Genomic DNA, 25,542 nt, shown 5'->3' with positions numbered 1-25,542 from the left:
CAGGTACAGTAAAAGATTAGGAGCACATGAAAAATCTAACTATGCAGGGAAACACAACAAATGCAAAAAGACAAAATTATTAAATGTAATATCAATAAATAAAAAAAACATTTCTTTCATTTTGGAGGTCTTAAACAATCAAATGTTGAACTTGGTAGATTGGAGGAAAGATAGGGGAGGCTGGGGTAGGATGAAGTGGGTTGGAGGATCTGTTTTATTGTTTTTATTTTGTGTTTTATTCAAGTTAGCCGCCACGAGACAGCAGGTTTGTGAGTGGCAGCAAACAAATTTAATTATTAATAAAAATGAGGACTTCTAGCTAAGATGGCAGCGAATTGATATCTTCTCTGAATAAAAATGAATGAATGTTTGGATAAGGCAAAAAAATGAATGATTTTAGGCATTGTAGCCCATTATTCTTCTAAAACTACTCAGTAGTACAAGAATCAGTTTAGACCAATGGCAGCGTTGAACATAGACATTATTTAGGTATTTTATCTGCTGCCCATCTAGAGACCAGCTTGTAGCATTAACAGACCTCTTTGTCATGTATCTTAATTCTTTTAAACATTTGTTTATACTTTCATCTTAGTCTGTGATTCCGTTCTTCCTTTGTCATATGGAAATTATTAAGACCTATCAAAGGGCTGTCATAATGATCAAAAACTTGAAAAGCTGTTTTCATATTAAGGCTCTAAAACTTTTGCACACTTACATAGATTGCACATTTACATGCAAAATTAGTTTATTTATTTGATTTTTATACCACCTTTCCATATGGCTCAGGGCTGTTTACATATAACATTGCGGGGGGATACATGGAATGACCTAACACAGTGTTCCCCAACCACCGGGCCGTGGCCAAGTATCGGGCCATGGTGGGGGGGGGAGGTGCGGGAGTGACAGTAGGCGCACGTTGGCCCCCCCTCATTGCACGCTCGCTGCTCCAGGAGCGATCACCGGCGCCTACCGATGCCCTCAAACATGCAGGCGTGAACCTGCCATCCCTGTGCGTTTGCATCCACCGGCACCTGCGCCTCCCCCCTGCAGCACAATGCTCGCTGCGCCGGGAGGTGGCCAATCATTCCTGGCGCAGTGAGCACTGCACCGTGGTGTGGGAGGGATGTACGCCTGCTGGTTTCTGGGTGCCGGCGTGCCAGCACCTTCGCCTCCCTGTCCCCCCCCCCTAGTCCCTAGGCCTCCCCCCCAGTCCCCAGCCTGAAAAAGGTTGGGAACCACTGACCTAACATATAACATAGTCAAAAATAACATCAACAATAATCTAAGTGGTTCTGAATCTTAATCAGCAACAATATAACAGGAACAGTAAGTTAGAACAGACCCCCAGAAAGGTCAGACAGGTTCAGGGCATGGAGACCTATGGATGTTGTTGGGTTTGTCTGGTTTCAGGCAAATGCCTGGTGGAGGAGCCCCCTTTTGCAAAACGGTGGGAATTCAAGCAGGGCCCTGATCTCTTCAGGGAGCTCGTTCATCCAGGTGAGGGTCAGGATAGAGGACCTTTGTTGAGGACCAACGTGCTTGTTTGGGGCCAGGGAACACCTAGTCCTAGATCAGGGGCTTCAAAGAGATGCAAAAATGTTAGTGATTTCCTCATATCTTGTTTAATGCTGTTGCTAAGACATGTTTTGTGTCTATGCGCTGTTAGCATTAAACACATTCTGAGCAAGTCTTTTATATGCCATTTCCTGAAGTATGCCATTGAACGCAGAAGGTGTTTTCCTTCAGTGTTTTCCAGGCCTGTGTGGCCTCCGTGCTTCTGCTGGGGCTGCTGAGATAGCACAGCAGCAAAAGGGTTTCCACATGGTAAATTTCCCTGCCCAGTCCCCTGGCTGCAGCCAGGTCGCCACCCCTATGTTTGTTTGTTTTTTAGTTATTTAAATTTTAAAAAATCAGTAATGGAATGCTACAGCAATCTTATTACAGAGGTATGCCTTTCCCTGCAAAACAAAAGAAGCTAGATGCTTGTTTTTTGTTTTTATGATGGAGAACCAGATACATAGATTGTTAATTATCACTGAATTTGTTGTTTCCATTTAATAATTAAATGGAGAGAGCCAAGGGAAACTGTCTTGTTCAAAGCTGCCCGATTGTCTTTTGTACAAGCAAACGAGGGCATCCGTCGCCTGAGGCTGGCCAAATCAAAAATTCACAAATAAGGGACACAGATCGGTGCCCAGATGTTCTGGGAAGAGCCGATCTCGCCCAGTCTATCAGTTCGCCCTCTTTTGTGTCTCAGCCCTCGGAGAGCGCACGGCCAACCGTAGCCCACCATCCTTCCCATCCCCTCAAGCCAGACCCCTTCCTCGTCCCCCATCCCCCTCATCCCGAGTCGCACGATGCCCCCCGGTCCTCCCCGGCTCCCCTAGCAACAGAGTCTCGCGCCCTTGTCACCCAATCAGCGGCGGCGTGCTCCGTCAGAGCCAATGGAGATGCACTGGGTGGAGCCAACCCGCGGCGAGCGGGGGAAGGGCCGCCCCGCTCGGTGCCGCCATTTTGGTTTCTGAGAAACAAAAGACTGGAGGTCGAGGCTGTGGCGGAGCTGATTGGCAGGTAGGGGCACTTCGCTTCATTGTTTTTAGGGCGGCGAAGGGCTAGGCGCCCCAGCCGGGAGGCCTGTTTAAGTTCAGGGCAGGCGGGTTGTGCGCCGGCGGTCCTTGGAGCACCGGCTTGATCGGGCGGCAGCTGCCTTGTGGGCGACGACCGTTTTTGGCTGTTTCTCTCCGGATCCCCGAAGGCGGAAGATGCCCGCGCTTATCTTCTCCGCTGCCTTGTTCCCCGCGCACAGTCGCCCATTGGAAGCAGCAGCCTTCGCGCTGCCCTCATAGGACGGGGGGGGGGGGGGCAGCCCGGGATGCTCGAGAGGGAGCCCTTTGAGGGACGCGTCGAGGCACCGATGCGCCTCTAGCTTGGGAAGCATTTTGTTCGCGGTGTCTGGGTTCCTCTTTGCCCCCCCCCTCCCCGATTTTCAAGCGGCTTTTAACGCATTATTTATTTGTATATCTCATCCGCCTTTGTCACCGCCGGGTAATTGGCTTGCAGTTACATGGCCAAGCACGGCTCTGTGTCTTTGATGCGCTACCCTCAGGCAATGGGGCGGGGGTGGAAGAGACCGGCGCTTCTGGCTGGAATGTTTTAAGCATCCTCCTTCCTCCGTGTTTCAAAAAAGGCTTCTCATAACGGAAGTCTGGTCAGTATGAGCCCTAGGACGTCATAAAATGGTGAGGTAATCAAAACTTCTGGATATTTGTGAGTGTGAGTGTGTGAACGCTTATTGTGATGGGAAGTACATGACTCATTGTTACTCTGCAAGTTTGAAATGACATTGGTTGACTTATTGGCACCTAATGTGATCCTCTTTCTCCACCCTTTCACCACAGCTTATATTTACCAAAGATTTGTATCACTCAGTTTGGTACATGGAGATCTTGTTCTGCAATAATTATTTACTATATATTTTGAGTACAACCTGGTGTGAAATCTCTTGTTGACCCTCCTCTCTTTCAAAGAAATGATTTTTGTAATATTCTTACTTGAATTTCTGTGTAGCAATGATGTCTTACAGTTATTATTTTCTTAGGATGAATAATGTTGAGTAGCTGTTTATAGGCCTTCCTGTCACCAGTGAATAACCTGTCATTAAATTGTGATCATTTATTTTTCTCATCTTGAATGTTTCTACTTTGTGTAATCTCACCAGTAAGAGTCTGTTCAAAGTGTAAACTGCTCTTAAGGATGGCTAAGGGAAGGAAATCCTTTACCTTCCTTTATGTGTGCTTTTGGGCTTCACGGTTTGGTGTGCAAGTTACTGTTAATAAAACTGGATTATTGATATTTAGCTATAGCACCTGTGCTTTACCTTGCTCACTCTACAGTCAACAGTGATGGAATATGCTGGTCTAACAAAATGATTACTTGCCATCCTCCCTGATGAAAGACGGTAGCTCCTTTCAAACTTGATGGAGAGCCTTATTAAGCTAAAGGTGGACCATGGCAAGTGGGCAGTAAAGTGGCCTGGCAGGAGGCTGCTGGGAGAAACCAAGGAACGTTTGTGTGTAATTGGTATCTCTTGGTTCATCATGTTGCATGGAGAGGATGGGTTACTCTTTCTTGAACCTAAATAGCAGTCAAAACTATGCCTGTCCACAGTTAGGAATGATTGTTATTTATTTATTAAACTTTTATGCCACCACTCTCGGCCCAGCAGCTCATGGTGGTTCACACTGGAAGATAAAACATATACAACCCATTACTGAAGTCTACAAACTGCTGTGTTTGGTAGGTCACTTTGTGCATATTTTCATTCATGCAGAATTATGTGGTACATAAATTGGCAACAAACCATTGTTATGGAAGCAGAATTTAAGAGGAAGTGAGTGAAAACAAGGCTTGAAAATGAATCGCGTAGTAAAATGCAGTAGAATATATGCAGTTTTAAAAGATATGGAAAAGGATCTGGGCACATGAGAGTTATGAAGCTTGTAGTGTGGTTCCTGCTGTCAGTCCTGCAGCATGTCTAAAAAGGCAAAGTTGGGGTGTGATTCCTATGAATTAAAAGCTACACTACACAGAGGAGTTGCGGTGAGGAGGAGGAACTGGGCAACATAATTCCCTCCTCTCTTCTACTGCCTTTTAAAGGGCAGATGAGGGTAAGATTTTCTTCAGAGAGTATCTAACTTGTGAGGAGTCGGGACAATTCCGCACCTGTTAAACGATTACCTTAGGTAATCGTTATACTCCAGTCGCTTTGCATGATGTCGCCAACATCCAGGTAGCAAACTGCTCACTACATCCTCCACTTTAAAGTGTTAGTTGGGGAATCGCATAAAGTGGATTCCACAACCTAAAAAGTGGGAAGTACAGGAGAATAATCAACTTGCATATAAGCCAACCCGCATATAAGCCGAGGAACCTAATTTTACCACAAAATCTGGACAAACTTATTGACTTGCATATAAGCCAAGGGTGGGAAATGCTCCATCATCACAGGCTCTCCCATCCAGCCTTCCCCACCCCCAACAAATACAGAAAAGTCAAGAGGATGAATAGCTGCTGTTTTTTGTACCCCTCTTTTCACTAACCAAAGGAGTCTCAAAGTGGCTTACAATTGCCTTGCCTTCCTCTCCTGATGCCAGACACTCAGAGAGCTCTGGAAGAACTGTTCTGTGAGAACAGCTCTGGCAGGAGATCCAAACAGTGCCCCTCAGGCCAGTAAACCAGAGCAGAGTAACAGTACCCAACCTAGTCCAACAGCTACCAAACTGGGAGAATAGACAACTCTAACTACAACTGCAGTGCCCCCCCTCCCAGAACAAAACACTGAAAGAAAGAACTGTAAAAAATAAGAAACACTAGGAGAAAGAAATAGTAAATCCCAAAGCTCCCCCAAAACCCACCCCACCCACAGAAACCAAAATAATAGTTTGGAAGAAGTGATTAAGAAGAGGAAGAAATGAAGGCCAAAGGGGGAAAAAAAGATCAGAGTCCCTCAGTCAAACAGTTTATGTCCTGCAAGCTCAGCTGGCAGTACCCATTTGCAAAAGGCAATGCAACGATTGGCTGGCTGGAGCAGGCTTTTTCAATTATCGTATATACCTGCATATAAGCTGAGGATGACTTTTTCTGTGTGAAAAAAGGTGCTGAAAAACTAGGCTTATACGTGAGTATATATGTTTAAAAGAATTAACGGGCATCGTGGGCCCTTTAAAACATAGAGAAAGGGGATTGGTTGCCAGAATTGATAGGCAGAAGAGAGCTGCGTATAAAGCATGTTGTTCTCTTCCACCATTTCCAGCAGCACTTGTGGAGTGTAAGAATTGCAAAAAGGCGGCAGAGAAAAGCAAAACAGCAAGAAGGTGCAGAGTGGCCGGGAGGCATGATTTTTAGTGCTACACCATTCAGCAGGCATAACATGATTTTTAATGCCCTCATACAAGCTGACTTGTTGGGTAGATTTGTTTTCAAACTGAAATCTTTATAGCCTTGTGTTAGATGAGTGTTGTCAAACAGCTTGTAGCTGTATGGAATTATTTGAACTTTGAACTATAACTTTCTGTTGCTTTAAAGCGAAATGCAGTATAATTCAGTGGGAGCATTTTCAAGTCCCATTGGCTTTAAAGACATAAGCTTTCTCTTAGTCCTGTCCCCTTGAAATCAATGAAATTTTAAACATTATTAATTGTATACATGGTGATCTTTGTGAATTGGTCATTGGTAAGCATAACAAATGAAATCTCAGCGTATTGGTTTCTGTCAACTGCAAACAGAAAGTAGAAAGTTAACTCAAGGAGCAGGATGTTATAAGCATTCTGAGTGTGTGCACAAAATTAGACAAATTCTAGCTCCAACTAACCAAATACTAACCATTGTCCATGTGTTCAGTATGTTCTAGTAAGAGGAGAAAATAAAATATTAAAGATTGACTTTCTTAGAAGTGCTGTAGTTTAATATTTCCCCGTAGTTTGCTTTAGGATAAAGTAGTCATTCAGGTCCACACCCATCTTTCATATACTCTTCCTATATCAGAACTGTGTACACTTGTCGAACAGATGGTCAGCACTGTCAGTTTGATGGAGCCGGTCACCTGCTTGGCAGGATTGAATCTAACACCTCTTTTCTCCAGTGAGTGTTTGGCATTAACATGTTAACAATCTGTTTGGCAAGGAGATCTTCACATGTGGCAGTGAGTATATAGTAAGTACATTGTTTAACACATAGATTTTGGTAGATTTTATAAGTATCTTGCAGTTGGGATTAGGTTGGATTCTGTTTAGATGGGAAATGCCTGTAAAGATGCATTGGTCTTTTTGTGGCCTAACTGTAGTAAGCCTCTTGGGTAGTAGCTCAGCATTCTTCATGCATGTGAATTTAACCATACAGCTGCTTCTTTTCCTTGTATCCGTTACAGTCCCCTTAATGGAAGCAGGCGTATGGACTCAGAAATGAGAAACAACAAGGATGTTTTTAATGTGCATGTCAAGTGCTCAGTACTTGCAGTGACAACACATAGCTATCGGGTTATGCTGTGTGCGCATGCGAGCTCACACACAGCTGCATAGTACAGAATCAGACTATTGGTCCATTGAATTCCATATTATCTGTTCTGACTGGGAACAGATTATTTATTTATTTTTAGATTTATATCCTGCCTCTCTCTTGAGTATCGTCTTGAGGTGGCTTACAATAAAATGTTAAAACAGAGGAACCCATTAAACTCCCATTAAAATATTAAAAATGATGTTATCCACAATATCATTAATCAAGAAAGCGGTATAGACTTGACAAATATTTCCCCAAACTAACTCAGCTGTGCCAACCTCAGGACCAATACTGTGATTCCTAGATGTTGTAAACTCTGGGTTTTGATCTTTTTGCATTCGGCATGGAACACTTAGCATAGGGTGGGACCTCCAATTCGTAACTCTGGTAATCCCCCATCCCCGCAGCCTCAACCAGATGCCTGGCAGAAGAGCTCTGCCTTAAAGTTCTCCAAGGCTTCAGGCAGCAGCATTATCACATCATCTTGGAAGTTGTCCTTTCAGATGGAGATTGAACATGGTTCCTTTAGCATGCTGGTGTGGTATAGTGGGAGGTCCAGATTTCAATCTCTGCTTTGCCACTGAAGCTTGTTTAGTGAGCTTGGGCTAGTCAAACCTCCTCAACTTAATCTACCTAACAGGCTTGCTGTGAGGATAAAATGGAAGAAAGGAGAACAGTGTAAATCTCTTGTCGTTCCCACTGGGAAGAAACGAAGCAGCTATAATAATGCAGACCAAGTAGCTTGTCCTACTATTGAAACACAGCCCTCCCCCAGTAAGAGCTTGGTTTTGTTTTCATGGTTGTATAATGAAAATCATTAATTAAAAAAAATTCTATATTTGTGTCATTATAATTTTGTGGGTTTAACTTCGTTGTTTAATCTGTTCCTTGATGGTGTTATGATAAAATAGCAAAGCAAATTTTTTAAATTCCAGAAAACAATAGAATATTTTTTCATTAGGGTCAACAAATTTGTCACACCAGTGAGGGAAGTTTTCAAGTTTCCTGGACCGTGACGGGAAGGAGGAAGAAGAGTCATTATGGAAAAGTCTTATGTGTATGGTTTATAGCATTCCTGAAACAGAAGAACCAGAAAGTGTTGCGGACTTAACTAGATTAAGTGATCCTATAGAACAAACAGGGTAGCCCAGGCTCATGAGGTCTTGGAAGCCAACTAGAATTGACCCTGATCAGTATTTGGATGGAAGATCAGCAAAGGAACACCAGGCAATGGCAAACCACCTCTTTTAGACTCTTGCTTTGAAAATACTACAGAGTCATTGTAAGCTAATTAGATTCTTTCCTAAAGAAGGGTAGTTAAGCATAATGGACAAGTCCCTTGCATCGTAGAGAGCAACTTTTGACAAAACCCTTCAACCTTATTTTCCTTTGCTTGCATAGACAAATCCTGAAATGCTTCTAAATAAAGTTCAGCAATGCAGCAGAATTTATAGTCATTTATTATTATTTCTTAATGAACTGCCAAAATTAGGATGACAGTGTTATATAGGAAGTTCATTCATAATACTATAACCTTTGAAGGGGAAAGTCAAAGAGTACATGGAAACAATGGAAAAATCCCATGCTTGAGCAATGGAAAATTTTAATCTCTTTAAGAAAGCTGTATTGATGCTAAGTGGGATCTGTGGTCAGCAGAAGTACTGAAATGAGAAGCAATTAATGGTGAAATATGATCCTATTCCACAACTTGAATTACTGCCATACTCTCAGAGGTTTGTATGCAGTGGCTAAAGCGGAACCATAGTACTGCCAATATGGCATAGTTGTGGAATTCTGTCCAACCTTCTGCCTTAAGAACTACTGGAAGTATTATTCCTATTTAGTACTACTGTTTTATCCTGTCCTTTTCCTAAGGAATTCAAAATACATTTTATACTCACAAAAACCATGCAAGGTAGATGCAGGGAGTGAGACTGGCCCAAGGTCACCTTGTGAACTTCGTATTCCCTGTACCAAAACTGAACCTAGAAATATTTGCTGCCCGATATCATGATAGGAAGGTGGAGTTAGAATTAGAATTCATGGCCTGACATGTCACTGTTTGGGATCATGAATGCAAAGGAAGAGCTGCAGAGTTTCCTCTCATTCTTGGATGTATGCTGTGAGTAAAAGACAAATGCAAGCATCCGTCAGTTACTGATGGATGCAGTCTTGGAATTCTCCTGGGAAGCAGCAGCAGAGATAGGTTGAGGAGGAGGGCAAAATGAAGCATGTTTGATATATTGATACGGAAGGAACAAGAAGTGTAAATTCTGATTCCTTCTATTCTGAACCGCCATCTTGTACACATTACTTTATATATCTTCAGTATGTACAAGGGGCCCCTATGGAGTTGCTCTTCTACTGAAATGGTTGCTTGCTAGGTGACCTTGGGCTAGTCTCAATCTAACCTACCTCACGGGGTGATAAAATATATTGATATGAGTTGCTTCAGGTCCCCATTAATGAGAAAGGCAATGTGTAAAGTAAGTGATGATAAAGGGAGGTGGTGGGAAGAGCTGGTTCGTATATGCCACTTTTTTCTACCCGAAAGAGGCTCAAAGCGGCTTACAGTCGCCTTCCCTTTCCTCTCCCCACAACAGACACCCTGTGAGGTGGGTGAGCCTGATATCACTGCTCAGTCAGAACAGTTTTTTCAGTGCTGTGGTGAGCCCAAGGCTACCCAGCTGGCTGCATGTGGGGGAGCGCAGAATCGAACCAGCATGCCAGATTAGAAGTCCACACTCTTAACCACTACACCAAACTGGCTCTTGATTCAGTCCCTTAACGGTTTCACCTTGCGTTTGCTTACCATACTGTTTCTTTGACCTTGGCCAGCTGCAATCATCCTTTGAGAGCACAAAGGAAATACAAGCTGAGCAGATTAATTATGATATAGTTCTAGATCTGATTGGAAGAAATTTGACTTTGTCAGTATTTTATTTAGTCACATTAAGCTTGCAGACACTGTTATGAGACCTAATAAAATTAGCTACTTTTTCTAGGGTCCATTCATTTACACACCATACAGTTTAATATATGCCATCGAGTGCCAGCATTACCCTTCTGCTATCTATATTTTACAAGCATGAGGGAATCAACACAAATTGGACATAAGAAATCACAATATTCAGAAACCAGTTTGGGAACATTTTATTCTAGCTGGACATTACAGACCAGCAATTCTCTGCTCTACCAACACACACACTCACTTCCTTTAAGGGGAACAAAGTGTGAAAGTTCTTAATTAGAGCTCATCAAAAAATTAAATGCTGGATGTAGCCCTGGATAAAACGCAGGTTTGGAATGATTTGAGGGGTCTGATTGGCGGGTTTAGCAAAGAATTACCTTATGTCTGTATTTGGATGCTGTAACACATGTAACAGGATTAACTTTTGTTTACATATTCCCACTGTCATGATGGTCAGTTCATAGTCTGAGGAGAAGGGCTTGCACTTGAAAGCTCTCACCTTGAATAAATCTTTGTTGGTCCTAAAGGTGCCACTGGACTCTGATTTTGATAGATTTGGAATGTATTTTCTCTGGCACTGCAGTTAGTAATAGGTCTACAGGACTCATTTTTTAGAAATATTATTGTTTCTTAACATCTTTTATCAGACTGTATATTTGTACCAATATCAGTTAATTTTCACTTAAACTACTTGCTTATCTGTTTGAACCTCTAACCTCTCTTATCCCAACCACGGTGCCTGGATGGTACTGTGGCATGGGAGCTTCCAAAATGGCAGGTGGGGAGAGCCCTTCCATCCTGTGTTTGCCATTTCTGACTCAGAGTAAAGAGGAAAGGAAATGGTTTTAAAATTTAATGTGTATATATGCCCTTATTTGGGCAGTTTGACCTGCTCCCTCCTAAAGTGACTAATGATTGGCGTGGAGGAGGTGGGAAGAGGAGGGCCTCCAGCCATTTAAACCTTTGCTGCCCAAGACTTCTCTCACTTCTGGGGCATGGCAGGAAGGCATAGGCAGCTGACATCTCTTCCTCATATTGAAGTCTGGAAAATATTGCCTCCATGGTTAAAAGGTTGAAAAAGGCTGCACTACATATAGCTGCTAATTCTGTCAATTTACGGTGGAATCTATTATACCAGTGGTCCCCAACCTGCGGGCTGCGGCCCGGTGGCGGGCCGCAAAGGCCATGGCACCGGGCCGCGGCTCCCTCTCCCCGCCCCGCCCCCGCAGTAAAAAACTTCCCAGGCCGCAAGCTTGCGGCCCGGGAAGCTTCTTACTGCGGGAGGCGGGGAGAGGGAATCAGGGCCGGGCCGCGCCTGTGCGGGCCACGCCCGCTCGGCCCGATCCGCGGGCGCGGCCCGATCCGCGGGCGCGGCGTGGGCGCGGCCCGCGGGCGCGGCGTGGGCGCGGCCCGATCCGTGGGTGCGGCCCGCGGGCGCGGCCCGATCCGCGGGCGTGGCCCGCACGGCGCGGCCCGATGCGGGGGCGCGGCCCGATGCCCTGCCGGTCCCCAGCCTCGGAAAGGTTGGGGACCACTGTATTATACCATTCAAGGTTAATCAATTGATGATGGAACCAGTAATTAATCTTTCTACATCAGTGTCTCCCTTTACTCTTTACTTTGAGAATTACACTTGAAAGACTCATGGATTAACTCACACCAAGCCTTGGTTACCACCCACAATCTTTCCCATAAGATTTCCCAGTATGATTTTCCCTTCACACCTCTTTCTGAAAAAATGAGCTGTGAATCATGAAAGCTCATTTTGAAATAAAAGTTATTAGTCTTTAAGAAAGATGCCATTGGGCCTTGGTTTTCGAAATCGTGCCATCGAATCACTGGTCTGGATCCAAGCCTATATAACCTTCCTTAGAGCATATGTATAAAATGGTGAGCAGTGTAACCTAAGGGTGTGCAATCCCCCCACCTCCAGTGTTTTTTGTTTGGGTCTATTGGACTTGAAAATTCCCCCCTCCTCCATTTGGGTCCCCCCTGGGCTTTGGCGGCGAAGTTGGGGCCACAGCGAAGAAAAGGTTGAGAACCACTGCTTTACAGTAGTGGTCCCCAACCTTTTTATCACCAGGGACCGGTCAACGCTTGACAATTTTACTGAGGCCCGGGGGGGGGGGTAGTATTTTGTCGAGGGACATCGCCGCTGCCTGAGACCCTGCTCTGCTTGCTTTCCCGCCGGTGCCCCTCACTTCCCGCCACCCGCTGGGGGATGCTGCCAGCAGCAGCTGTGCAGTGCCACGCCGAGGGGGAGCCCCAGCCATGGTGGGCACTGGAGAGCACCAAATGTGAGCTGGTGGCAGAGTGGCAGGGTAGCCCTAAGGCAGCAGCCAGGGATGAGGACGAGGAGGAGCTGCGGCCCTGTACCGACTGATCCAGGGACCGGTACTGGTCTCCGGACCGGGGGTTGGGGACAGCTGCTCTACAGCATATCAGATGCAACTATGGCACATGAAGGGATGCCAGATAAGGCCTTGCTAGATGACAATAATGAGCAGGGAGGCGCATACAGGGGATGTCATTCTTGAGACATGAGAAACCCAGACCATTAAAAGTTCTAGCACTGAGAACCAGAACCTTGAATTGGGCCCAGAAAAGCAAATAGGTAACTCTGCTGGTTCTTGAGTACCAGGAATCTTTCTGTGTACAGGAACCATTTTATATACTGCAACTAAGAAGCCAGCTGCAGTGTTTTTCCACTGGTAGAAGCTTCTGAACCCTAATAGCCCAGGAGTGGCCAAACTATGGCTCTCCAGATGTCCATGGACTACAATTCCCATGAGCCCCTGCTAGCAGGGCCTCGTGGAAATTGTAGTTCCTGAACATCTGGAGAGCCACAATTTGGCCACCCCTACAATAGTCTAAGAAAGAGGCTATCTATAAAGGGTGATTAAAAATAAGGCACAGTGTATAATATTGGTATATTTTACTTGCTTCTGAATGGAGCACTTTAATTCTGTATGTGCTTGGGGGAGGGACTTGTTGAATCATGTCTTGGATAATACCCTAGAGGCTTCAGTTTTTAAATGTGCCAAATTCGAAATTCCCCATAGGTTGCTTTGAACATCTAGGATAGAAAACAAGTTGTGAACTTGCTTGAAAAATTAATGAGCTCTCTTGGGATGGGACAGTGGGGAATGCTTTTGTGAGTTGCGTGACTTTTTGTAAAGATCAGAGCAGGTAAGGAATTGGCCTTAAGAAACTTGTATGAATTTTTTTCATCTTTTTGCTATTGCAAAGATGGAAAATAATTATTGCATGAATTCTGTAATTTTAAGTTGAAAAAATACAAAGTCGATTTAAAGCTAAATCCTCTGCATATTTACTTAGAAGTAAGTCCATCTTAATTAAATGGATGATGCCTGAAGTAAGAATGCTCTGAATTGCAGGTACAGTTTGGTAGGCTAGTTTGTGGAAACTGGAAAAAGTACTGTGGGCGCCACCTTCTGGCTAAAAGTGTGTTGCAGAAATTGCCTCAGTGCAGTAACACTTCAAAATGTATTTAAGTCCGATACATTACTTAGAGTGTAGCGATATTAAGCGTGTTTTGTCTTGTCCTATGAGAGATTCATTCGTAAAGGTCTTGCGTTCCATATATTTCCGTTGGATTTGGATGAGTAGTGTTTATAATGAAGTTGTCTTTATAATCCATTAAACAAGCATCTACATTCTCCCTTTAGAGAAGAATTTCCCTTGAAAGAGAAGAATTTCTTAATTTCTGTAATTTTGTCTCAGTAGGCATAATTGCAGTTCTTTGTATGCAGTAGAGTATGATACATAATAAATTGGTGCAGGACTAGAACATTTCTTGTTCTCTCAGAATTAGGTGCATTCATGCTTATGTTTCACTCTGTACGGATAAAGAAAGTGGCAAATTATTTTTAGATGTAAAATTTAACAATGAAAGCCATAGCTCAAATTGTATCATTTTATTCAATTTGCTAATAAGGTTTAGGTTATCTTCTCCTGCTCTGGTTTCCAAAGACGATCCTTTAAACCAAAAGCTTATTAAATTACTAAATATCCCTCTTAATTATTTATACCATTGAATATTGCCAATCCAGTGGATGAGATGGAACACGGTGGAGGAGGAGATTAGTTTAACTGCATTTTAACTGTTTTAACTTTTTTTTTTACTGTAAACCACCCTGAGCCTGCTTGTAAGAAGGGGGCTGTATGAAAATCAAAATATAAATTAATAAAATAAGTAAATATACTATTGTTAGGTAGTCTTGAAGACACAGCTGTAATTTGAGCAGCATTAGTTCTCTTATGAGCAGAAACCTCTCCCAAGTACAATAGTTACTGAAATAATTCCTAACATACTAAACAATGCTGGATATATTACACCTGTAAATACACATGGAAGGCTTTCTAGGAGATTAAAAATGGAATGAAATGGTGATTTAGCATCTCCTGTTTGTCTAATTTTTTTCTTTTCACAAGATACCTCCACAGAAATCTCATCTGCTCTTTAGTGTCCCTGTGTCCCTGTATATATATATATATATTTTTGGGGGGGAGGGGGAGAAAAGGAAAAGAACCCTTCAGATTAGAGGTTTAACTCAAGAACTTTCAAAGGGAAAATGTTGTGTGTGCAGGTGCCAAATTTTCTTCTGGTTATCTCTCTTATAAAAGCTAAATTACAAACTGCTATTTTAATTTGGGATGGAAGAGGGTAAGATCAATGTGTCTCTATGTATACAACATTCTTGTATTTTTGTCCATAGCTTGTATGTCAAAAAATAAGAAAGCATCAAATGGAAACTGAAAATCTCAGTTACATATTGTATATGCCAGTCTTTGAAGTGCTAGCTTAGTATCTTGCAATAGAGAATTTATAGACAATAGAACAAATATATGTATCATTTATCTTCACTATTCTCTTGTTGACTACTGCATTGATAAGCAAATGCTGCCAGACTTAGCAAATATGAACAGCGGAGAGCATTATGAGTCTCTCTCTCTCTCTCTCCCACTTTCTGCACTGCTGTTTGATTCTTCGTCATAGCCACACCCTGTAGGTTTCTACTAATTCCCATTGGCTAAGACCTTGATGGGAGTGGTATGCAGACTTTTTCCCTCTGCTCTGCTTGCATGACCTCACTCCTGTTTGTCTCCGGGCTTAGAGCTCATGAGCTCTTTTCAGTTTCAGCTTCCGTGAGGGGAGTTTGACTTTTGTTTTCCTCACTGGTGGCTACTAAGGAGTACGTTAACCTTGCTTTTCCTGACTGTATCATCACCACGTTGCTGAAAGAGAGGGGCTTTTCTTTGTTTTCGTAGACATTTTTGAACTGGAATAAACATCTTCTGGAGTGACGAATCTTGTTGAGGGCTGCTGTCACAACTACCCCATTGGTCTGTCTAATGCGCTACAAGGATGAGCCCGGCATTTGGAGCTATGGAAGTGGAGCACTATTCCAAAGGCGTCCTGCTGGAGCCTTTTGTTCACCAGGTTGGAGGTCACTCCTGTGTCCTCCGGTTTAATGACGAGACCATCTGTAAGCCCCTCATACAGAGAGAGCACCAGTTCTATGAAACTCTTCCTGCAGAAATGCGTAAATTCACTCCTCAGTATGAAGGTATGTTATGAAACGTAGAAGGGGGATGGGCGTTTGGCTTACTTTGTAAATCCCAGTGTGTGTGTGTGTGTGTGTGTGCTCTCTAAAATCTTACATCCTAAAGAGATTTTAGGGGGCTTCTTTTCATGTGTTTTGATGTTGTCTGAGCCAGGCTGTGGAGATACAGGGTGGAGATGCTTGCCAGTGGGTCTTTGGGCTGGCTGACAGCATTAGAGTAGAACAACCCTGCTGATGATAGCCTGTCTGTCGCCCTTAGGCACAGGTAGTAGGTGAGTATACCAACAACAGCTTGTCAATGTTTTCAGTCATCATGTGCTGATTCTTTCTGATTTTTCTTCTTTTAATTGACTTGATCATTTATGGAAGTTTGGCCATGATTATCTTCTAACAGTTTGCTCATGATAAATATAACCAAATGTCAGCATAGCAACAATAGCCAAAGCATGTTGTTAAATCTGTGCAGCTTGTTTTGACCCTTAAGGGGATGGAGAAAACTGTAGTAATTAGTTAGGCAAAGGGTGAAGTACCATTGGCAAGGTTGACTTGGTCGGTATGTGGAAGTGGATTTTCCAGTTCTGTTTGGTGTTGTGCTAGTTGACCCCAAAACATGGCTTGTCATGGGGTGCTTATACTACCTTACAGAAATTTAAATTAAAAGATGGACAAATTTGAGTATTTTTAAATATTGTGTTTTGTTTCTTCACTGAATAAAGAATTCACTTTTGTTTTACAAAATTTAACTGCCAATTGGGGGAAAGACTAAGGGAATATATCAGTTGTATTGCCGTATGGTATGCACAGTTACTGAAACATTGGAAAACTTCTCATTGCAAGCTCTTAGAATGAATAGGTTACAATGTGCTTTATAAATGCTTAGCATACATAATGTAATAAATGTTTACTAGCATATGTGGTTTTTCTCTTTGGGGGATGTGTGGGAGGGATTTAGGGGTAAGGGGGGCTCATTTGGTCCATCTCTGTTGTTTTTTCCAGGAGAAAGCCAAGGGCCATTTTCTAGCTGGCTTCCCCCCCATTCCTGTAGCTCTTCCCTGTGTGAGCAGCAGGACTGTCAGTCAGAGCTTCTGCATCCCCCACCCTTGCTACTGTAGGTCTCAGAGCTGCCTGCCCTGCTCAGAAGTGCCAGTCTCTCGCCAAGAACTCTAGTGATGAGCGGCAAGAATGTGCAGATTGATTGATTTCAGGATAAAGAGAGAGGACTAAGGAAAAAAACCATTCAGCCAATTGTTGCAACTTCTGCTGTAGCATTCCTATATGTCACGGGGTGCATCCCTGTCAGAACTTTCCTCTTAAGACTCTCAGAATATAACACAGTGATGACCTAGAGACTTTTGAGATGAGGAGGCAAAAATGCTTCCAAAGTTCACCATGTTTTGATGTAACCGCAGTCAAATTTGTTTTGTAATTCATTTTGTTGTTTCTTTTGCAAGATTGCTATATAAATAAAATATATCCCCCCAGGAAGAAAATATCAACTGTAAAGTTACATGTGGTAATTTTAAGCAGAAGCCTTTGAATTAGTTGTCTGTTGTAATGTGTCATGTTTTTTTTTCCTTGTTTTGCTCTGCTTTTGCAAGCCTTTTATTTTCCCTGGTATTTATTAATTCTCCTGATAGCCTTTGTTTGGATAAATGCTTTTAGCTTTGCTATCAAGCAAAACTTAAAGCTTTTGGTATTTCTGTGTAGGGTATATTCAACTCCAAGATGTAAATATAAACTGTTTTACATCTCTTGTAGGGACAGATGAGTCAGAGTATTTTTTTTCCAAAATAATAAAATGTTTCAATAATTGAAAACGTCTCCTGTTATTATTTGATTGCTGTGTGATTCTGCTCACAAGAGAGAAGAATCTCCTGTATTGTTAATGTTTTGTCTTAATGATAAATTGTCTTCTCTGTGAGGTGTCACTTTGTCTAGATGTTTTAATATTTGTTAGGTTGACAGATGAGTTTTGGCCTGTGGCAAGATAAAAAAAACTAAGGACTTGGGTAAGAGAAAAACCAAAGTTGCTATATTCTTAGTGCAAAATTATGTTGTGTTGTAAGATATAGTTGCTTTTCATTTCTCTGATTCTTAACTGGATCTTTAATTTCTTCTCTTAAGGTGTGGTATCCGTAAGCTTTGAAGAGGATGAAGATGGAAACCTGTGTCTAATAGCATATCCATTAAATGGGGACCGTGATAATTTGGAAAGCCTAGATAATTCTGATTGTGAACCCAAAAATAAATTGTTACGTTGGAGTAACAAAAAGACTGTTTTGCTAGAAAATGAAAAGCTAACTAAGGAGTGGGTCCGTCAGCACAGAAAAGAAGAAAAAATGAAAAGGTAGTGGGTTTTGTGTTAAAGCAGGCAGAAATCATTTATATCTAGGGTTCTGTTTAGTTAGGTATACTTAAGTCTCATAGATCACAAAATTATTTAGTTTAGCATAACTATGTGAGATTATATCTCATGTGTGTGTGTGTGTGTGTGTGTCCGTGCGTATGTATGTGTGTGTGTGTGTGTGTGTGTGTGTGTGTATATATATATATAAGATAAAATTTTTCATTCTTCCCTAGCATATATTTGTTTTTCCTGTTTCAAAGGCAGTTTGGTACACTTTGACTCATAGGGAATAATTCCTGGATTTTAAACTGGAATTATGCCAACTCTGGCAATTTTTGAAGTATACCTTTCAAAGAAAACCTGTCCTGTCGTACTTTTAATCCTGTGAATTAAGATGTCTTGTTTATCACAAAGTGAGATCCTCAATTTTTCCTTCTTACGTTGGCATATGTAATAGGCTTCAGTATTTGAAAGTACCAAATACACGGATACACCAACACCTAGCTTGAATTGAGAGAGTAATGGGCATGTTGTCCATGTAACAGAAAGGCACTGAGTGTCATCTGCGGACTGTGAAAACAGATTAGCTGGAAGCATTGCATGAATAAGGCTAGCAGAAAATTATATATAGTCACATTTTAATTGAAAAGATGCTAATATAGTTATTTGGTACCAGTTATTAATGTACATGTATATATTTCTTTTTCAGTCATAAGTTAGAAGAAGAATTTGAGTGGCTCAAAAAATCCGAAGTATTGTATTACAGTGTTGAGAAAAAGGGGAATGTCAGTTCACAGTTCAAACATCACAATCCTTGGAGTATGAAATGCCACCAGCAACAGTTACAGCGAATGAAGGAAAATGCAAAACATCGAAACCAATATAGTATCCTTTCATCAACGTATGCCTTGCAAACTACTTATATGTATTTAATAGTATTGCTAACCTAAACATGGGGATGAAGGAGACTTCAGTCCAGTTTTGCATTTCTTGTTTGACCACTCTTTGCTATTGGACTTCGGGGTCTTGCATAGCACTTGGGCCACGTTTGCACTGACACAAATCTGTAGGTCTGTTTTGGGCCAGTGGTTGAAGGTTGCTGCACAAGCAACCTCTAGATGTTGATTAGTATGATTGTAGTGATGGCATCTACGTTAAATGAGAAACCTTGTTGCTTTTTGGATGTCACGTGACAAACATCCTTTAATCCACTGTAATTCCTTTGTGGGTTAGTCCTGTAAGCAGCACAGATGCCTGTTCAAACCAAGGATGTTTCTTGATGTTAAATTAATCCGGCAGCTCCTTGTCCTGTTGGATATACTACTTTGTTTTGGATCCATTAGTATTATGACAGTTCATATAACATCTGAGGGGTCACATCAAAAGGTTTTACTTTTTAATGGACGTGATGATTCTCTCAGGCTGATTTATTTTACCAATTTGCTGCATTTTTCATTTATTTAAAATATTTATACCCCACCTTTTCACTTTGGATTGCAAAGTTCCTTGTAGAACTCATCTAGGAGCAGGCAATACAGTAAAGAAAACTAGTAACAGCAAGAGTCAGAATTTCTAGTGGTAATACTACAAAACACTGAAGAAAGCTCCAGAACATGTCAGTATCGATGTAATCAGGAGGACGGGCTGGTTTAGATCTGCATCTCGTCTGTATTATTGCTTATGGAAAGATTTTCCATCTAACTATGAGTGATTAAAAGGTTCATTACCTTATAAGATAACTAATTTTCTTAAACTGAGAAAGGCAGTTGAACAGCTTACCCAAGGTCATACCAGTATTATCTGACAGATCAGAACATGGCAGTAGGTATTGGTTGACTCACAACCTTTCAGATGTCCTCTCCCAGGAGTGACTATTTTCTGTGGACCATAAGGCATTATAATTGTATGTGAGCAAGCTGTAGTCCACCAGAATGTACTGGCCTATAACATCTTCTCATTAAATTATATGGCACAAGTTCTCATTGTGCAGAACATTGGAGCTTGTGATTACTGATCAGAGAAGAATCTCAGCCTGTGGTTAGGGCTTTTCCTTAACTAAACAGAATTTATCTTGCTGGAGAACCTGACCTCCCGATATGAGGTGCCTTGTGTGTTGGATCTGAAGATGGGAACACGGCAGCATGGAGATGATGCGTCTGAAGAAAAAAAGGCTAATCAGATCAGGAAATGCCAGCAGAGCACTTCGGCTGTGATAGGAGTCCGGGTGTGTGGCATGCAGGTGAGGCCTTGAATTTTTTGTGCACGGGAGAAACTACAAATAAAATTACTTGCATTTCTTCACATTAAGAAATTCTAGTTTTTCCTTGAGATGAGTGGATTACTCTGAATTAGAGAAACAGAATCCTCTCATCGCTGATGTGTTGTAGTAGTAGAATCAAAGGTCCCGGGGACATGGCTCTTATTAGTTAGATATTTCCATGTTATCTAAAAACAATAACCTGGTTGTTTTTTTAAAAGCAAAACAATTTAGTGGTGCAATCTTAGAAAATACTGTAGCAACCCTTTCATACTTTTCTGGCTGAGATTTTAAATTTTCTGTACCATCTTTGTAGAATCATAGAGGTGGAAAGGGCCAGAACATGGCAGCACTACTGTAATCAGGAGAATGGGCCACTTCAAATCAATTTGTTCTCCCTTATCCAGAGTGGAGAAAGTGAGCAGCTGCATGGAATTGGCTGTCCTTCGTTTGATTAGCACATTTAATGTAGGAGAGTTTGTTTGCAGATGCATGTGCATGGAACAAAGCATGCATGCACATGTGCAGGCAGGTAAAACCACTACTAAAGCATGCTCTTCTCCTATCCCTGGCAAATGCTGCATAATGGTCAGCAGATTCTGTTCTAGAAGATGGGAAGGCTAAAATGGTGTGCACGTGAGAAGCTCAGCATTAAACATAAGGGCAATAGCATCTTTTTTGATTCTGCATTCAAATGATGTGGCAACTTATTTTAGCTGCTGTTGGAAGGGGATCTTAAGATGGAGAAGAGGTGTTTTTATTTCAGTCAGAGTTGCTGAAGAAATATTGTTATTTCATTTATTTAAAACATTTTAAAGCTACCTTTTTACAAGATCAGGGTCCACAAGGTGTCGAATGTTACGAAACATTAAAACAATTAAAATACAGTTAAAATATAAAATAATTCAATTGAGAGAACAAAACAACACTAGAAGGAGGTCAGTAGGACTGGGGGTATGCCAGATGAAACAACAACAACAACAAAAAATCACCTGCTGGCAAAAGACACCAATAAAAAGAGACAAGCGAACATCCCTGGGAAGGGAGTTCCAGTGTATTGGTGCCGTGACGGAGAAGGCCCTAGCTTCTGATAGCAGGGGGAACTGAAACAGGGCTGCCAAAGGTGACTGTAATGTTCCAGGGTTCATTCTACACCTGTTGGATAATACACTTTCATTGCACTTTAGAAGTAGTTTTCCTGTTTTTCACAGGAAAATCCAACTGCAAAAGCCCATTCAAAGTGCATCATCCAATGTGTGCATAATGAGTCCAGTTAAGTTCATTTGGGAAGAGGCATTTTCCAAGGTAGTGGGGCTTTTGGAGCGCAAACCGTTTGTAAGAGCAACCACAAGGAGGTTCAGTATCGATGACAATATAATAGAGTTCCTTTCTATCACAGCTGGCTATGATAAAGTTCATCAAGGAGAGGGTGTCCTTGAAAAGACTACACTGAAGCAGCACCTTCTTAACAGCTGTTGTGATACTGATTTCATGTGATTACACTTCTCTTTATGCTGTTTGTAGTTTATGGTCCTCTGACCCTGTTTGTTCTCTTCCCCCCCCCCCCAATAACTTGCTGTATATGTCTTTGACGAGGGTCCACAGATGATCTAAAACATTCTGTAGTCCATTAAAATTCATTCTCGAACAAATATCTATTAATCTCTATGGGGACTCAAGACTCTTACTTAGCTTTTGTCCCCTAGTAGCTTAATAAGAAATGCCCATCCCTTCCCCTTAGTGATGGCCACTAGTGTGGTACAAATCTCAAATGCATAGGGTTTTTATTTCACGCAGCAGAAGGCATGTTCCTCCAGATGTTTCTGTGTTTATTGGTTGTGCCTGGGGAGAACAAAGCAGTTGTGAGCATGCTTTCCAGCAGTTAGGTGCAGAGGAGACCTTTCAGTCATCTTTGTTTTGTGTCTGCTGCTAGTAGCATTTTGATTATAATACAAACCATAATTTTTACTGTTCTTGACAGGTACTTACCCAAAGACCTGTTCGAAAGCTTCATTATTCCAACCAGTAATGTAAACTAGAGTTCTGCTGCAGGGCTTTCAGAAGCGATAGTGGGGCATATCATAATTTTTCATTTAAAATGCCATTTCCTGTTAATGGGCAAGCTCCTGAATGTGACCAGCAGCCATTCAGTTGCCTGTAGTCTTGCAAGTGCCAAGCACAGGCGTGATGTTATTAATTGGTAAGCGACAAAGTGCTACTGTGCATATTGTAACCTGACTATGGGAACTTGGCCAAAATGTTTCTAATCCTATTTAGACTCTGGTCTTAGCTCCAGAGTGGAAAACAGTCGTATGAAGCTAAATAATTTGTTTTGTAATGAAGAAATGTCTTGAGGAATCTGTGGTTCATATGGTACCTTGCTTTTACTTTCTTTCTATTAAATCAGGAGAGTGTAATACTGATTTATGAAAAAAAACATAAATCTTTGAGAACTGTAAAGGCTTGATTCAAAATTGTACTGTTGCTAACCAGTCCTGTCCTTTCTTGGTTTTTACAGGTTTATCAGCCAGGCACCGGTCAGCTAATGTTTATGAATAAATACCATGGAAGGAAGCTTTCAGTCCAAGGATTTAAAGAAGCACTTTATCAGTTCTTTCATAATGGCAAATACTTGCGAAGAGAACTCTTTGAACCTGTTCTAAAGAAACTGACTGAATTAAAATCAGTCTTGGAGAAACAGGAATCTTACCGCTTCTACTCCAGCTCTTTGCTTATCATTTATAATGGAAAGGAATTGCAAGAAGTAGCTGTGGATTCTGACCCAGAAGACCTTGAGGGTCTTTCAGAAGAGTCATCTGATGAATCTGCAGGTGCTTATGCCTACAAGCCCACCACTAGCTCTGTTGATGTTCGAATGATAGACTTTGCCCACACAACATGCAGGTATTATGGAGAAGATAGTGTGGTGCATGAGGGCCAAGACACGGGTTACGTTTTTGGACTTCAAAACTTAATAGCTATTATTAAAGAAATAAGGGACGAGAGCAGCGAATAAACATTTAGAATGCAAAACAGTAGAAAGCACTATAATGACTCTTTGTATTCCAGAACTATTGACCACTTTCTGGTGGTAGCAACCTGTACAGACTCTGTCGGGGTGGCCCTGTCAGAGTCGAAGCTATTCAAAAGAGGGCATTTCCTTCTAGTGGTGCTAGAGGTAGCACTGACGCATCTGGGTATCTTTATTATTTATTTTAACTCTCTTGGAAACATTCCATATTTGTTTATTCAAATACCTCTGTTATCCCTGTGTGTATATGTTCCAATAAAATTCTTTTTGTTCATTGCAAATGATAACGTTATCTTTTTAAGATCCTTGATCTAGGCAGACAGATACAGAAGCCTTTATTGGCATAATGAACAACACCAGAAGGAAGATACAAAGTAAAAATTTTTAAAAATCAAGCAGAGTTACTCAGTTTTGTTAAAAACAAGGAATTAATTCTAAAAAACTTACCTAAAAATGCTGCAATACAGGTGGTTTAGGCAGGATCCTCCTGTATTGCAGCATTTAATAAAGAACTGGATATTGCCACTTAGGGTAGATAATCTTCCCCGCATGTCCCCTTCCTCAAAAGAAAAGGTTCCCCCAAGGTATACAGCAAGAGCAAGTTGAAACCCAGGTAAAAACAAACACAAAGTTGTTTCCTTGTCAGAGCATTACCCACTTGGAGAATCCCTATGCCACTTCTCCCCCAAATGGTTGGCAGTTGGTTTTATTTACTAATCTACAAAAAGTCAAGACAGCTGCTGGTCTGGTCAGTATAGCAGGCAGTGGTCCTTTAAGTACCCATTTAATGATAGACTGGCCCTTTACATTATGCCCATAAACAGATGGAACCGCCAGTGCAGATCTTTCAGTGCTAGAGTGATATAATCCCTGTTTCCTACCCTGATTTTGTATGAGCTGAAGTTTCTGAACCATTTTTGAAGCCAGTCCCACATAAAGGGCATTACAGTAAACTGGATGTAATTAGCACAGGAATTGTTGTAGCTTGACGACAATTTTTGAAAAATGTAGTTGGAATCATCTGCCAAAGCTGATAAAAGGCACTACATGCCCTAATAATAATTTCCTTATATATGCAGAAGATGCAAGCAGGTGGTGCTGTGTCCAGTTTCTATGGCTCAGCTAGGTTTCTGTGTAAGAAGTGATCTACCAAGTCTGTCTCAAGATCCCTGTCGGTTGGTAAGAGCTTGGTAGAGTGCTGTTTTACATTAACCATTGATTTCAGTTTCTCCTTGTTTTTCCTTATCTTTGTCAGATGTTCTTCTAAAGGTCAACATTTAATGTTCCTATAGAGGAACTTGAGGGGCAAATAAAGACTATTGTACTTAAGGCAAAGCAGTGATGCAGTATCCTGACAGAATAATAGCTACAGCAGGAATTCTGAACCAGGTTTCTGGGGAACCCTGGGATTTCTGAGAGCTCCCCAGAAGTTATGTGGCCTTTCCCAGAAGTTCAGAAGACTGTTGACATCACTAGGTCACAAGCCCACTTCCCCTGTTCTATAAGCCTAGTCTGTCTCCATAATAGAAATAGTAAATGACTGATAGTCTAGTTCCCGCATCTTACTTCTGCACCCCCTACTCTGAGGGGGCATGTCTCGAAGCCTGAAAAATATTTGTCAGCTACACTGGCTCCAGATAGAAGAAAAACTTGTGCTCAAGGTGCTGGTACTCCCCTTCATATCCCTAAACAGGACTGCCTTCTCCCATAGAAATTTGAGATTGAGAGCACAAGATCTGCTCAACAGCCCCAGAGAAGTTACATTGGCCTCAGCCAGAGCCAGGGCTTTTTCTGTCCTGGTGCTGGTCTGGTGGAACGCTCTCCCAAATGAGGTCAGGGTCCCGTGGGATTTGAAACAGTTCCTCAGGGCCTGCGAAACTCAGCTGTGCCGCCAGGCCTATAGTTGAGGCCCACAGAATAGCACCAATAGACGGGCAGGCAACAGCATCTGCACGCTGTTTATCAAACTGCACAGCACCTTATTTCTATCGGACAGAAGACAGCGAGCACCCTGGTCTTAAAATGTAGGTTGGAATTTCAATATTTTAACGTTTTAATATCTATTTTATTGTATGGGCATGTTAACTGCCTTGAATCCCCAAGGAAGGGTAGCGTAAAAATGTGAAAACTAAATAATACAATATTTCAGGGGTTCCTCCACGGTCAAAAGGTTGAAAAAGGCCGAGCTGGAGTACTAGCTGTAGCTTTCAACCATCCAGGTGTCTTCCCTTTTGTTTGGGCCTTGCTTATTAATCCCAGCATCCCATAATTTGTGCCACTGGATGCATAGAA

At 41.9% G+C, this 25,542-nt stretch overlaps 1 protein-coding gene across 5 annotated transcripts; it reads left to right on the top strand.

The window, feature by feature from the left end:
* Positions 1–2,424: 2,424 nt before the first annotated feature.
* Positions 2,425–23,531, top strand: IP6K2 (inositol hexakisphosphate kinase 2). 5 transcript variants are annotated; one of them, XM_077325436.1, is made up of 6 exons: positions 2,425–2,571; positions 15,320–15,618; positions 17,740–17,962; positions 18,672–18,847; positions 20,026–20,201; positions 22,738–23,531. In XM_077325436.1, exons 2-6 carry the CDS (start codon positions 15,417–15,419, stop codon positions 23,233–23,235), a joined length of 1,275 nt encoding a protein of 424 aa, XP_077181551.1. In that variant the 5' UTR covers positions 2,425–2,571; positions 15,320–15,416; the 3' UTR covers positions 23,236–23,531. The 5 variants fall into 5 exon arrangements, with proteins under 5 accessions (XP_077181551.1, XP_077181555.1, XP_077181554.1 ...); XM_077325439.1 differs by lacking the exon at positions 2,425–2,571 and adding an exon at positions 2,978–3,239; XM_077325438.1 differs by lacking the exon at positions 2,425–2,571 and adding an exon at positions 2,978–3,244.
* Positions 23,532–25,542: the final 2,011 nt, after the last annotated feature.

The sequence above is a fragment of the Paroedura picta genome, chromosome 3 (genome assembly GCF_049243985.1).
Source record: "Paroedura picta isolate Pp20150507F chromosome 3, Ppicta_v3.0, whole genome shotgun sequence".
Lineage (NCBI taxonomy): Eukaryota > Metazoa > Chordata > Lepidosauria > Squamata > Gekkonidae > Paroedura > Paroedura picta.
The sequence above is the reverse complement of the archived record's forward strand: the minus strand, read 5'-3'. Positions and strand labels throughout refer to the sequence as shown.

Coding starts and splice junctions, on each gene's coding strand:
- IP6K2 (XM_077325436.1), top strand. CDS start 15,417: ATGAGCCCGGCATTTGGAGCTATGGAAGTGGAGCACTATTCCAAAGGC. Junction 18,848..20,025: donor AAAACATCGAAACCAATATA/GTATCCTTTCAT, acceptor TTAACTAAACAG/AATTTATCTTGCTGGAGAAC. Junction 20,202..22,737: donor TCCGGGTGTGTGGCATGCAG/GTGAGGCCTTGA, acceptor TGGTTTTTACAG/GTTTATCAGCCAGGCACCGG.